General features: G+C 45.5%; 1 protein-coding gene across 4 annotated transcripts in view; it reads right to left on the minus strand.

Annotated features, from left to right (window-relative positions):
- Nucleotides 1-227: 227 nt before the first annotated feature.
- Nucleotides 228-14,851, minus strand: part of LOC116849757 — a 23,907-nt gene continuing 9,283 nt past the window's right edge. For 2 of the 4 annotated variants that reach the window (XM_032827231.1, XM_032827232.1), the window contains exons 2-8: nucleotides 8,263-8,756; nucleotides 5,069-7,952; nucleotides 4,756-4,876; nucleotides 2,569-4,638; nucleotides 2,077-2,263; nucleotides 1,546-1,794; nucleotides 228-1,465 (exon numbers count right to left, since the gene is read on the minus strand). In XM_032827231.1, coding sequence (XP_032683122.1) covers nucleotides 872-1,465; nucleotides 1,546-1,794; nucleotides 2,077-2,263; nucleotides 2,569-4,638; nucleotides 4,756-4,876; nucleotides 5,069-7,952; nucleotides 8,263-8,756 — 6,599 coding nt within the window. In that variant the 3' untranslated portion in view covers nucleotides 228-871. Of the gene's footprint in view, nucleotides 1,466-1,545; nucleotides 1,795-2,076; nucleotides 2,270-2,568; nucleotides 4,639-4,755; nucleotides 4,877-5,068; nucleotides 7,953-8,262; nucleotides 8,757-14,851 lie in introns of all 4 variants that reach the window. The other 2 variants (XM_032827233.1, XM_032827230.1) reach the window with 2 other exon arrangements.

Here is a 14,851-nt window from a genome sequence, read left to right on the forward strand (position 1 = left end):
TATATATATATATATATATATATATATATATATATATATATATATATATATATATATATAAGCTTTATGTATCAATTTTTAAAGTATAATATTCATTTGTAATATTAGAATACTCTTTAACGTTGAACGCAACATTTGCACTTTAAATACAGGATCACATGCCAGTCCACATTGCACCTCATGCTTGCTACGACACTATTGTGTGTATAAATATTATAATCATTATCAGATACTCGAGCTACGTTATTGTTTTTGCTGTTTTCTCTTTTTTTTTTTACTTACGCGTTATACGTGCCGGTTTCGAGAGGAAAAGTCTTAGAAGTGGACTATACGAGCGATTATGTCGTTACGGCTTTGCAGTACGAACAGGCAGTTACAAGTGAACTGGTACCTGTGGTAGAAGAAACATGATCGAGACAATGCTTCTCAATGATTCGTTTAATTGCATACATGTCAAGATTTATACGTTATTATCAGATACTCGTGTTTTTTCTCGCGTTTCTCCTTTCAATCGATAAACTTTAAAATCCGTAAAATTCACCAAACATTCGGTAACGGCAACGTAAAATTTGAAACTCGTAAGCGTGCAACTTTTCAATTACAAATGACACACGATTCGTCCAAATCTCTCATCTCATCTTGTCATCCTGGCGTTAATACTCAAGTGCGTTAACGCGTTTCCTCGAGATCAAAGCACCTTTAGGTAATCATACAAGATATTTCTTTAGAATCGCGAAAGTATGGATGACACGTGTAGTACATGTTACATTGTCATTATGCAATTTCTCTCTCTCTTTCTCTCTAAGTGTAGTATGGCAAACACTATCGAAGATTCTTTAGCACGCTATATCGTTTTGGCACTATGTATCCTCTATCTTTTGTCTATTACGATCCTCTCCTCTATTACGATCTTTTTCTCTATTATGATCGCGGAAGATTCCTCCGTGATTCTTCTCTGAGTATTCTCTTTTTCCCTACATTTACTCACACTCCTGTCTCCGTGAACAATATTTGTACTAGAATCGGTTTCAACATTATGTTCAACAAAACAATGTACCTGTAATTCATTTACGGTACGCGTGGACACGGGGCAAACTTGGCACTTGTACGATTGTAAATTGTCTTCCGCTCTCGTATCCTCCGACGAAACGGCAGCCGGGGCCGGTCGCTGTTCCTTCACGGCGTAGTCGCGTCTTTGCTGACCGAAGTGAGGACTGCGAAGGCGAACGTCGTGGTTAATGACCTTCGATTCGTCGCTGGTGATTGGCATGTGATATGATCGGGAGATGTCCGCGTCCGTGGTCGCTTTCGCGTATTGAGCGTGAAGCGCGTGCTGCGGTATGGGTTCGCCCTCGTCCGATGAAGTATCGCCGCCGCTCACCGCTTGGCCAATGACGGGCACACTCTCCGAGTCCCATTGCGCGATCTTGGCGGGGTCCTTCTCGCATAACCTTTGAGCCAACATCTACCAGGAGAGACACACACGTGTTATGCGATATTGCCAATGCGGGCGAGATTATCTTTCTGCAAATTCGACACACTCACCTGCAGACTATTAAGGCTATTATCACAGTCTGTGGTGTCGATGTCGTTCAAGTTGACACCAGACCTTTCCATTTCCGCGTACGTGCCAAACGGTAATTTGCCCAAGCACTCCAACTTCATAATGTGCATCTTGCTGCGAAGATGTTTGGCCAAATGTCCATGTATTCTGAACGCTATCTTACAATCTGTACACTTGAAGGGCCTAGGATTGCTGGTGGTTGCCGCGCCAAACGTAGAAGTCATACTGACCTGTAGTTTCGAGATATATATGTATATGTGTATATATATGTATGATACATACATATATATATGTATGCATGCATATATAATACAACAGCATATATATATACATATACATACATACATACATACATACATACATACATACATACATACATACATACATATATATGCGCGCGCGCGCGTGTGTGTGTGTATATATATATATATATATATATATATATATATATATATATATATTTCTCTTGATATATGCATATATACACACGTTCGGGTAGATTTATCGTTTACCTTATTGTGATGGGAAACCGATCTCTCGTGTTTCGTCAAGTGGCCCTTGGTTCTGAAGGAAACCGCGCAACTTTCGCATCTGAATGGCCGCTCGAAATAATGAATGTTGATATGCAACCGTAACTGACTAGGCTTGCTGAACACTTTGTTGCAAATACCACATACGCTCCTACCGTCCTCCGTCACACTGTAACTATATTCCATGGAATCAATTCTTACAAACCGAGTTATTTCGATTAATATCGTACATTCGACCCGCGTAAGCTATATAAATTCGTGTTTTTTATTTTCTACATTATATTTGCAACGATATGCACGATAAGTGTATAGATGGAGGGACACCTTTATGCTTTTCTGCAAATATAAAGGAGAGAGAGAGAGAGAGAAGAGAGACAACGACACTGTCGTTGAAAGTACTTATCGATTTTTGTCTCTTTATCCAACGTAACGCTATTCATCATACGCGAAACGGTATGATCAACAAGTACTCACGTAACATAGTTAGGCGTCGGACCATTAGACGGTTGTAAAAATTCCGCTTGCGGTTTTGGATTCGCCGTATTCGGTGAGGGCGATCGAAAATCCGGACCGCCGACGACTATCTTCCTGGCTATCGTGTGCTTCGCGTTATCCGGCGTATTCTGTTTGCTTGCTTCCGCAGTGTGTTTCGTTTCATAGTGATAGACGACCGGTACCGCACTTCTCACATCAACGTTTTTCGTCTTGGGAGGCTCGTGCATAGGCGATTGCATTATTTCATAACTGGGCCTGAGATCTTGAGGCTGCGCTCTGTATTCCGAGAGAGCTCTCATGTCTCTGCTAGGCGGCCTATTATCTGAACTTGTTTGCCGCATTTCTATGTTTGTCGACGGCATAAGCTCCTGAATGACTTGCATCTCGTGAGCGAACGGCTTGTACTCGCGACTAGGCGGTCTCATCTCCTGGCCCCGCATCTTCAGCTCCTGACTAGGTAGTCTCAGCTCTTGATTCTGCGTTCTGTACTCTTGACCGGACGCTCTGATCTCCCTGCTGGGTGGTCTCAGGTCGAGATTCCGCGGGCTCTGCATTCGCACGTCGTTGCTCGGTGTTCTCATCTCCTGATTGACTGGGTGACACTCTCTAGGTCTTTCCATTTCGCCCATCATCTTGATCGCACTAAACATGGAACTTCTGTCGACGTCGATGCTAGTGTGTTGCATCAGCGGCAGCCGGTTGTTGGTGTCCATGTTCAAGGATTTCGGTGAATGACAATCGACGATACTGGACGTGCTCAAGACAGGTGCGTCTACAGAATAAATCGATCTGTCCATAGAGTTATTGTTTTTGCTCATAGACACATGACCGTATTCGATATTCGGTCTTGTAATGGGACTGGCTAAAACGAGCTCGAAACTCTCACGTTCGGGAAGCAAGCGACTAGACTGCTCCTTGTCCTTTTGAGTGGTCTCCAAGTCGAACGCTCGTCTTTCCATCGCCATGTTGTTTTGATATATCTTTTCCCTGATTTCCATCTTGATGTCGTCGCTGGTATGTTTTGTCGTGTGCTTAACTCTGCTTTCCATAACCGTGTGTTGTATCTTGCTGGGGTCGGTATACGTCACCATTGGGACGCCGTTGGATTCTATATGCCTGGATTTTGTGGTATCTTGATGCCGCGGATAAATATCTCTCTCTTGCATTTGTTTGTCCAACTTGCCATTTCCTACGCGATATTGTTGCTTGATTTTACTGTCCATCACGTATCTCTCGGTGAGATACGCCTGCAACATATGGCCCTGCGCATCCGGTTTCCACTCTCTCCCCTGTATAGGCAGTCGTTCCATCGTCTGGACTATCGTTTGCAGGAGGACCGGTTCCGAGACGGGAGTCAGGATATCCGCGGGTCTAGCTCTTTGCGGGATCGGCGACGGCAACGGTTGAACCGTCTGCTTCGTCGTCAGATCCATCGGCTGAGACATGGATTGGTGACGCAATTCTGCGATACCACCGATTTCGTTTTCCTCCATCTCGACGTCCGAGTCGTCTTTCTTCGAGGCCGATTGGATGACGCTGCTCCTCGATTCCTCCGATGTTACTCGATTCGACGGGAAGTAGTAACGATGCGACAACTCGCTTTGAATCAAAGTTGTCCCTTGGTTGGTCACGTTCAGACTACTCATGGCTGTTGTGCTCGCCACAGTGGACGTGACGACGTTCACCGTGGTTGAAGAAGTTGTCGGTAAGATCGGTAAGGTCAGAGCGTACGGATACGTCGTGGGTCTTCCCGACGGCAGCAAGCCTGGAAGTCTGTTTGTGTTGTTACGTTGCGAAAGACTCAGTAGACTTTGCGCTGCTTCTTGTTCCTCGCTACCAGACTCTTCGCTCTCTTCGCCGTCGCTCTCCTCTTCCTCCTCCGACGATTCCTCCGCGTTGGCGCCACCAGCGGTCGATTGCACCATGGACTCCTTGTCGGTGTTTTCGTCGCAAACGGTCGTCGGCACCGGCACCACGCCCAATTCCACGCATTTCTTGTAGTGAGCCTTAGACTTGGTATGTTTTGTGAGGTTGCCTTTTGTCTTGAAACTGGCGCACAAACAATCGACATAAACATGAACATTGTTTCACATAAACTCGAGACACTCGAGCTGTTAGTTGTATGTACGATATTTTGTCGCGTCACACTTAAAATCGCAAACTTACCTGAAGGCACAGTGTTTGCAAGTATATGGCCTAACATCTGTATGCGTTCTGATATGTTTCTTCAGCATAGATGGTTTCTTACACCGAATACCGCATTCTTTACAGACGTAACGTCCTCGACCTTGTGAAACATCATGTAACTTGAGTTTCCCGTTGATAACGTTATCGTTAAACATGCGTTCTCAAAGTATATTGACTCTCTCAATCAATTGGTAAAATATATAATTTTGAAATATTATTGTCGAAAATAATAAGAAGTTTAAGCGCGTAATGTCGATTTATAAAATAATAGAAGAATGAAGACATTTCTCACCTCTTCCGCGCACATAAGTATAATCTTCATTACTCTCGTAACCTCCATCGAATATCGTCACCTTTTTTGCCTTTTCCTGCATGTCACTCTCCAATCCGCTATCCGGGCTGGTGGGAGTGGTTGGTCTCTGCGAGGAGTGTGTCAGAATGTCTTCCTGTCTTTTCCAAGCGGTGGTATAGTTGAAAGGTCTGTGCCGAGAGTCGTAGTGCGCCATATCCACGTCCGACGGTACCTCTTTGCATATTTTCCAATTGGAGTACATCGACAGACCATGTTGTTGTGTAACGTACATCGGCTGCGGTCGGTTCAAGGTACAGTAGAATACCCTGGTGGAACACTTTAGTCCCAGATATGTGTAGGCATGCCCGTTCAGATACAGTTGTCCGTATGACTTCTTGGGTCGCGGAGTCTCCGGACTGATGAGAGGAAGTGTGTTCGCCGTTGGCGTGATTCCGTGATGCTTCTTCGGCGTGAACGTGCCGGGTTTCAGCGGCAACGACGTAGGTCTCACAAACTTGTTAGAGTTGATCGCTTCCTCGGAGTTGACTTCGCCGCTTTTTGGCGATTTGGCCTCGGGCTTGTCCTTAGCAATTACTACCTCTATGGAAGTTCTCGTTGGCACTTCTGTTTTGGAAGAATCTAGATTCACAAGTATCACCGATGGTACAGGCTCGGCGGTCTTCGTCTTGGCCCCGTTGAACGCGCCGTAACCGTCTGCAAGTTTCGCCCGTCCGTCGGGGAGGCTGCTATTCTTCAATTGACCGTTTTCATGAGGCGGTAGGTCGTATTTGGAGACGGTGATGTGCGTGTCCACCGATGCTCTACCGGCGTCTACCTCGCTCACACCCCAATTGGACGGCCTTTTTCTATTCTCTGTAGCAGTTTTGGGCGAGTACCTCAGTTTACTGTAAGAACTGGTACAGGAATTTGCAGTATCCGTGCCATTCGGATAACCGAAAGCTTTATCCGAATGCTTCGGACTCTTGTCGTACGTGAACTCTCTTCTCTCTCGAGGACTCTCCATGTTCTTGTACTTCACCGCCACGCCATTCTTGATATGACGATCGAGCTCCGTTTTACCGATTTCCCCGGTGGGCGTCGACGGCATTCTCGCGCGATACTTATCCGTCGAGGTCTCGATCTTAACACTAGGAACTTTGGGACTGGTCAAGCCGCTCTTTGAACCGTCACCGCTAGGAGTCTTGAAGCTGATCTTGGATTCCTTGGCCGGGCTGGCTAAATCCAGAGGCTGATCCAGCACGGAAGGTGGTCCAGCGTGTCCGGATAACGGACCGAGTATACCGGACGGCACGGGCACGCTGGCTTGCACTTTTACCGGACTGGCCAAATTCAAAGGTTGAGGTACCATATGTAGACCCGGTATACCCGGTATCACCTTGTAACCGGCTTCGCCGGCCGTTATACTCGGAGATATGTCTATAGTCGGCGTGCCGGTCAGAGTATGCGGTCCGGGCATGCCGGGAACGTAGGGTATTATTTTGCCGCCGTGGAGAATGTTGGTGATGCCTGCTTGAGGCAACGTCAACGGATTGTAGGCAGTGATACTCGTCAGTGGGTTCAAATGCGGCTCCAGGTAGTTGTAGCAGGACATGGTCGGCGCTATATTGGGAGTTGATATGTTCGGTATGATGGGCGCCAGCATTTTCGGTACGTTAGGCAGAGATATGGAGGAACTCGGCGTGCTGGCCGGCGTGCCTGGTGGCTTGTGGACTATAGTGCCACCCGAATGCAATCCGGACTTGACCACTACTGACGCCGTCTCCGAAGTCACGCACTTGCTACTCACTATATGCTCGCTGGTTGGCGAGTTGGTCTGTCGTGGCTCGATTCTCATGGTCTTTGTCTCGCCCGTGTTGTCGAGAATCCTCACTTCGCCGCCGAACATCTGTAAAGAATTTGGACGCGGGTACTTGCTGAGCTCCTCCAGCGACCTCAGGCTAGTCGGCACGGTCTCCAATCTTGATTTCTTCGTGGGTGGGGCGTATGCGTCGACTAGTCGAGTGTTACCCAGCAGAGGACCCGGCGAGGGTAACGGTTGCAAGGTGCCGTAGTAGGATTCGGAAGACTTGGAGTCAAAGTCGGACTCGCGTTTCTCCAGTTCTCCGGGATAATCTGCTCTTCGGGGACTGCTAATGCCTTTGCAATAGTACCTACGGTGGGTCTCCAAGTTGTCCACGCTAGTGTAGGGAATGTTGCAGGTAGGGCAACATGTCAGGTTATCAATGGTTGCTCCAGTCTCCGGCAACGGTCCGTTCGCAGTATTCGGAGTTTTCAGGAGGAGATCCTTGATAATCGAACTCTCGGAGTTGTCCTCCTTTCCTCCTTCCTGAGCGAAGCTGTCACTGTAGCGACGTTTCCTACTCGAAGACTCTGGTTCCGCGGAAGACAGGTTCAACGGCAGCTCCAATTGCTTCGTTTCCACCAAGCTCTGCTGACGCTGCATCAGCTTGTGTAGACGTGGATCCACCGCCTCAACGATCGCTTGATTATCCGTGATGATCTTGTCGATGTGCTCTTGCAATTTTTCTGCGTTTGGCTTGGAGCTGGAAGCAGCGGTGGTAGTGGTGGAGGAGGAAGAAGAGGAGGAGGAGGAGGAAGAGGAAGACGAGGAACAAGAGGAAGAGGAGGAGCTGCTACTGGAAGAACTCGGCGACAAGGAAGACGTCTCGGCATCATTATTTACACACTGTAACGCCGTGTGAAATTTCGGCTTGTAAATCTTGCCGGTTTTCACGGTCTTCACGACGCTCGTTACCGTAGTCGTCGTCGTCGTCGTCGTCGTCGTGGGTGTCGAAGCGGGAGGCGGCGTACCTGTGCCATTGCTGGCGCTATCCGACAGACTTATGTCGGAATCCTCGGACATCTGCAAAAAAACATTACAATTTGTCGATATCAAAAATTCAATTATTCTATTTCGGAATTTACCTCCGAATTATTACACAATAATAATTCAACAATTTATCGTATTATTCTCTTTTTTCTAGCGCAATATCGTATGCTGCGGTAATCTGATGCAATTATGATGTTAAACACTATATTCGGTTGAATTTAGATTTTACTGCATTCAGCAAAATGAAGGAAATCTTACCAAGTCGGAACTGAATGTGAGAAAGAAAGACGTTCCGATCGGTCTGCATTTTTACAAATTACTAATGAATCTTGTTAATGAATACCTTGCTCGCGTCTCCTCCTTCCATCTTGAGCGCGTGAGCGCGCGACCTGCAGTGCTTGTACAGATTCGACTTGGTTTTGAAGGCAAATCCGCACGGCACGCACGGATACGGTCGCTCGTTCGTGTGCGCTCTGATGTGCTTTTGAAGCACGCTCGGTTTCGCGCAGGATAAGTTGCAGTATGGACAAACGTAGCCGCTCTTGCGGGTCTCGGTGGGTTCTCCCTCAGGTTCCGGGGAAGCCTCGAGTTTGGCGGGCTCCTTCGTCTCCTTGTTATCCTTGTCGGCATCCTTTCGCTTCGGCGTCTCGACAGTCGCGTTATTTGCCGTAGTCTCCTTCTTGGGTTCGGCTTTTGACGCGACCTCGGTCGTCGCCATTTTCTTGAATTTCTTGTGCAGGTACTTTGGCTCGCCATCGTTGTTATTGTTGTTATTATTGTTGTTGTTATTGTTGTTGTTGGTCAGCTGTGGGTCTGTCATCGCCACAGTGTGGGTCTCTGCAAACGGCATAGTACCAGGTGGATTTAGTAACTGACTGCGCCTGTCGGGGCCGTGAAAAAAGGAGCGAAGCGCGAAAGAAGGCGAGATCGGGGTGGTGGTGGTGGTGGTGGACTCTCAGGTGACTCAGACGCAAGAACGGATGTCGTGGACGACAACTGCGACGACGACAACGGAGAGAAGAAGGTGATTCACGAAAGGTCGCGTCGCGGTTTCTCAATACTGCGCGCGAATCGCCGCGATTATTCTGTGAAACGGACGCGTCGATTAATCCGACATAATTGTGGGAGGCGATTATCTCGCGCGTCAGAATACGGTATTACGGTACGAAGAGAACGCGACTGTTGTGACGTGTAAAAAATCCCGAAGTAACGGGCTTCGAATCGAATTTATTACGCGCGAAGCAACTTTACGTAAGGTGCTAGTGACGCGACGTCGAATTCACGATGACGAGAGGTACGTGTAATGCGCACCTACGATTGTGCATAAGAAAAATATATGAGGTCGCTAGCCTAGGTATGCCGACAAGAAAATTCCAAGTGCACCCAGTGTAGATCGCGCGATGCATTCGTCCACACACGCAGGCGTCAATGCGACCGTTTGCGGAAACGCTGCTGATTCTCGTTTGCTACGAGAGTTATATTACGTTCTGTCGCGATTACGTAGCACTGACGATTACTGACGTTATGCGCAAAAGTGAATCGATTTGTTACGCGTAATTGCGTCGAGTCACGGTCGAATCATCAGATGGAATATTGTCTCGCAGTCGTTGTTGCGTTAAGAGGTCTCTCGCGATAACTCGCTCGATCTTCGTACATCGTGTCGAGAAACGGGATGAAAATGTCATATTCACGCGCGTATCCATAACAAGCGTAGCTTAAAGGCATACTTCTTATTTATACCGCTAGCAGAGTAAAATATTCCACACGAGAGGAGTAGAAGAAGGTTCTCCACTGCAATGTTTCGCGGTGCACTTTCGCGAACGGGGAAAATACCTGTATACATATATATGCATTCGACCGTGAATAATCGCTAATAATAATCGGTCAATAGATATTTCCCCGCAGCGAAGAAATAGTCAAGCTATAACGATCGGTTAGTGTTCGCGTACGAGGAAAACATTAGCACTCGGCAAATAATTCAATTAGGAGACTCGATTACGCGTTCTACGATGCGTCGCGATCACAGTGTGCCGTCCACAGACTCTTATTACGATACCTGTGCTAATATTTGTAGGTGCACGATCGAGAAATTGATGCGAGGTGGGAGGGATGGCAGCCATATTTCGGAAAGCATCAGTTGTTCAATTCTAATTAGTCGATTTGGAAGTCGAAGCTCAAATATAATGGTTATACGGAAGAGTTGGCCAGAGGCTGTAATTTCTCCAATAATCGTTAAAATAGTATGTAAGCTTTTCAATCATTCTCAAAGGCAATCGATATTTACAGTCACCACTATTTAGCAATTATTGGAAAAATTATAGCCTATTGTCATCTTTTCCGTACGGTCGTCATATCCGACTTTATCCTATTATGACTTTTTGCCGCTGTTTCGTACATATTATATACTTTTTTAAAAGGATTCGAGTCTTTATTTTCATATCCTGTGTATTTTCCGCATAGATGCAAGAAGATACGCGTTAACGTGAAACGGATCTCAGAAGAAAACTTCATATTCGCGTACTCTAATTGCGTAGCGTTAACGATCCTGCGATTTTATAAGCAATTGCGCCTTGCACAATTCCGTTAAGCAGAGTTATTCTAATCGAGGTAGGTCAGAGGAAGGCAAACTCGGAGATCGGTTCAAACTCGATTATCCGTATGTTCAATATTCAAGACGCGACGGGTCGTCCCTACGGAATTATGCGGCAACGCGATGTTACGAAAGCGGAAGTGGAGCACAGGTTCAACAGTTCAGAGCCATTTACACACAAACGAGGCTTATCTTCGCCTGCCCACCGTTTATAAGCGTCCGCGATCTTTTGCATCTACTTTCCAGATCTACGACAAATTCTTCAGAATTGTAGTCGCAAAATTCTCGTCTCGTCCTCTCCCGCTGTCGACCCATATACGTTGATTAATCGTACGTAATTACCGTGCGGTCACGTCGTTGAAACGTCGGGTGCTACTGACGTCTAGCTTGTTCGTTAAAACTCAAGTTTGATGCGCTCGTTAAATTGTTTATCAATATGCAACATAACCATTTAAAGACGTTGCGAAACTAATTCATCTCCACTCAACAAGATTTTAATTTGTGATCGTATGGAATTATTGCTATCACTCGGATCAATATATGATGTCAGATTTTGCGACGTTACAACGCTTTCCAAAGATTGCCCTGTCATGTATTAGAATGTTCATGCGTAAAGGTCCTATAATGTTGCGTTCGAACGTAAGCTGTTGAAATTAGGATCGCGGGAGTTTAAAGTCAACGAATGTCGTCTGCATCATCCCTTGTCCTTCGTTGTGTTCCTCGACAAAGAATGCGCAACGCCACCAGGCGGCCTCGCGCCGTTCCCGCGTATTTTTATAGCTAGCAGAAATCGTCGGCCTTTTCTTGGACGCCACTTTCGCGGCACCGTTCGCCGAAGTGCCCCGATAATTTTGGACCGTGCTATTTATACGCGCAAATACAAGAGAGGGAGGAAAGAGAGAGGGAGATGGAGAAAGAGAGAGAGAGAGAGAGAGAGAGAAAGAGAAAAAAAAAACGAGAAGAGTTGGCAGAACGCGAGCGAACCTGGTTCGTCGACGGAGGCATTCCTTGCGGAAAATCACCATCGTGCCCAAATGAGACTTACATCGACGATCAATTTGGCAGCGGTGTTTCTCCATCGAAGGAGAAACACCGGGAAAGCCTCGAAAAACTTTCGACTCTCGCAGAGATCCAATAATACATCGCACGATGTAATTTACGGAAAAAAAAACCCGAAAATCATATTCAAAGGTAATTATATATTCTTTAAAAAGGAAGCAAGGAAGATTGTGTTGTTTTTTGATTAATTAAAACCGGTGACCGGTGCAAATATCTGGAAACCTTCTATTATATTCACGTTACTGTTTGAAACTCAATTCTTTGGTGATATTGGAAATTTGTAATAAATGTCGATACGACTTTTATTCGTATTTTATGGAGGTATCGAAGAAAATACAATTGAAATCGTTCGTTCGATTATTCGGCAAACACGAGAGCAACATTCACATAAAATCGCGTTAATTACAAATGCAGCGGTAAGGTTTGTTTTGCGTGCGTTGCGGACACAATAGGTTAATGAATGGAATGTAGGAGCTCTTTATAAGCAAACGCGTCGTGGGAGGATACGCGTGACGCAAAATATACGCGAAGCTTCGTTAGATTCTTCTTGATCTGCGAAATACCCGAAAATCATCTTCAAAGATAATTATATATCTTTTAAAAAGGAAGCAAGGAAGAGAGAGATTGTGTTGTTTTTTGATTAATTAAAACCGGTGACCGGTGCAAATATCTGGAAACCTTCTATTATATTCACGTTACTGTTTGAAATTCAATTCTTTGGACATTTTTTTTTGATATTGGAAATTTGTAATAAATGTCGATACGACTTTCATTTGTATTTTATGGAGGTATCGAAGAAAATACAATTGAAATCGTTCGTTCGATTATTCGGCAAACACGAGAGCACATTCACATGAAGTCGCGTTAATTACAGATGCAGCGGTAAGGTTTACTTTGCGTGCGTTGCGGACACAATAGGTTAATCAGTGGAATGTAGGAGCTTTTTATAAGCAAACGCGTCGTGGGAGAATACGCGTGACGCAAAATATACGCGAAATACGCGAAGCTTCGTTAGATTCTTCTTGATCTGCGGCGGCGGCGAATCCAGCCAGAAATGAATGAAACGACAATAGCGCGGTCTTTTCGTGCCCATTCTTATTCGCTTCTATGTAACCCGCATGGTATCTGCGCGCTATCTATGCGCTATTATCGCAGGATGTTTTATGCGTTACAGGCCGGCTCAAAAGTTGACGCGAGATAGCTGATTTATTCCGACCGTGATATTTTCGCGTACTCGCAAATTTATACGAGGTGTCTGGATGTGATTGCGCATGTGTGTGATGACACCGATTACACAGAGAACATGAACCATCTCGGAATATCTCTGAATCTTTACTAGAAAATTTATTCAACTTGTGTGAGAAATTGCATAACTTTAAAGCAAATAAAGCACGTCCTAGAACATCATTTTTTAGAGAAGAAAAGAAAGAGAGAGAGAGAAGTTATCAGTTTCAAACATTTGTTTATTCGAATGAAACGTCAAAAATGCCGCGAGAGATTACAGAATAAGACTGGTTGATGTGACAAGTATTTCACTTTGAGCAGCGTGCGTCTGAAAAAAATATTCTCATTTTAATCGTGTTGTTGGACGAATCGAGATGAATGATATCAGTGGATTAAAGAGGGACAAGCAGCAGCGTAGGGGATTATCATGGGCAAGGTAACAACCGACGTCGAGTTTCCGATTATTCAATTAACGTCCTCTCAAATATTTGTCTGAAATTACAGCTTGTTATCGAAGTTATTCGTGCATTATGCGTACACTCGTAGTCCTGCTGAGTATATATTTCTGCGAATGTATCTCGCGAACGTGTATGGACGCGCAATAAATACGGTAAGCTCATATGCACTCCCGTTCGCGGAGCGACGAAAATGGGTCACGATACGTTTTGTTTGCATTTCGAGCAAACGCAGATGCAGATTTCAGCCGGTTATACCTGGAATATAAAATACGTCGCACAGTTATTTCTCCGCGAATGACGTGCTGCAGTAGCGTCGATGCGTGTGTTTAATCGCACGATAATTGGACGGAAGAATGACGGATAAATACTGTTACTTGATCATAACAATTGTCACAGATGCATATGTGAATAGCACGAGTATAAAAACGGCGACATCGGTTCTTATTTCAGATCGATCACCGAATGAAGAGAGAGAGAGAGAGAGAAAGACGAGAGATTTCGGCATACACGCGAACTTGATCGCGTCGTCGCGTAAAGTTTTATTTTCGGGCTCTCGGCCGGCGAGTTTAGCGATTTCGCCCACACGTCGTCGTTCGCAGGCCCGAGTAAAACCTCAGCCTGCGAACTAGCCGAGTCTCCGGGGTATTTATTGATGCAATGGTGTTATTATTGTTCGTCCTCTATCTCGATGCTTCGCTCCCTGACCTCGGTAGTCCCCTCCCTTGCCGATACATCGCAAAGGCATACACGCGCAAAGATAAATCCCGCTGCATCTCGTAGTGTTCGGCTGAAAGCAAGACGCGAGCCTAAGGCAAATTTATTTTAACACCGGCTCGTCAGGTCCCTCTCAACTTTAACATTTCCCACGTGTCATGCATCGAATTGGCGCGGTTGCAGCGCAAAGATCAATCAAAGGCATGATCTGCCTTGTACGATTTGGGCTTAAGTCTGACTGAGAGTCCAAGAGACGGAGCGTAAACTCGAGCAAACGATCAATTGCAACCTATGAATAGTCCGTTCAGTCTGCCGCGCGTTGCATGTACATCGTACCACCGCGCTATATGGACCTGACAATTCGTTAATCGTTTTATACCGGACGCGTCAGACGCGTTAAACGCTCGTTCAACTAACCGCGATGTAATCCCGCTTTTATTTTCACGCTTGTTTACGCTTGATCTTTGAGAGAATCGCTTCTGTCGCTTGAGCTCTTCAACATTTTATCTTGATTTCGTCTCTTTTTGATGTTCGATGCGCTACCATTTAGTCTCTCATATTTTTAAATTTTCGTTTTCACTCTTTCAGGACTATACGAGGGTGGTCTGAAAAGTTTCCGACCTAACAAAGATACAAGTCATTTTTTCTGAAAATTGTTTTTTATTTTTCAACATAGTCTCCTTGTAAATCTACACACTTCTCCCAGCGATGCTCCCATCTCTGTAACCCGTCGAAATAGTACTCGGCGTTTTTCTCTGCAAAATAATTGTTCACGAAGGTGATTGCCTCTTCATTTGACGAAAATCTCTGTCCTCCGAGCGCAATTTTTAGATGAGGGAACAAAAAGAAGTCGCTTGGGGCTAGATCTGGTGAGTAAGGTGGATGGT

Source organism: Odontomachus brunneus, unplaced genomic scaffold (assembly GCF_010583005.1).
Source record: "Odontomachus brunneus isolate Ranch 3 - 2012 unplaced genomic scaffold, Obru_v1 Obru_scaffold_126, whole genome shotgun sequence".
NCBI lineage: Eukaryota > Metazoa > Arthropoda > Insecta > Hymenoptera > Formicidae > Odontomachus > Odontomachus brunneus.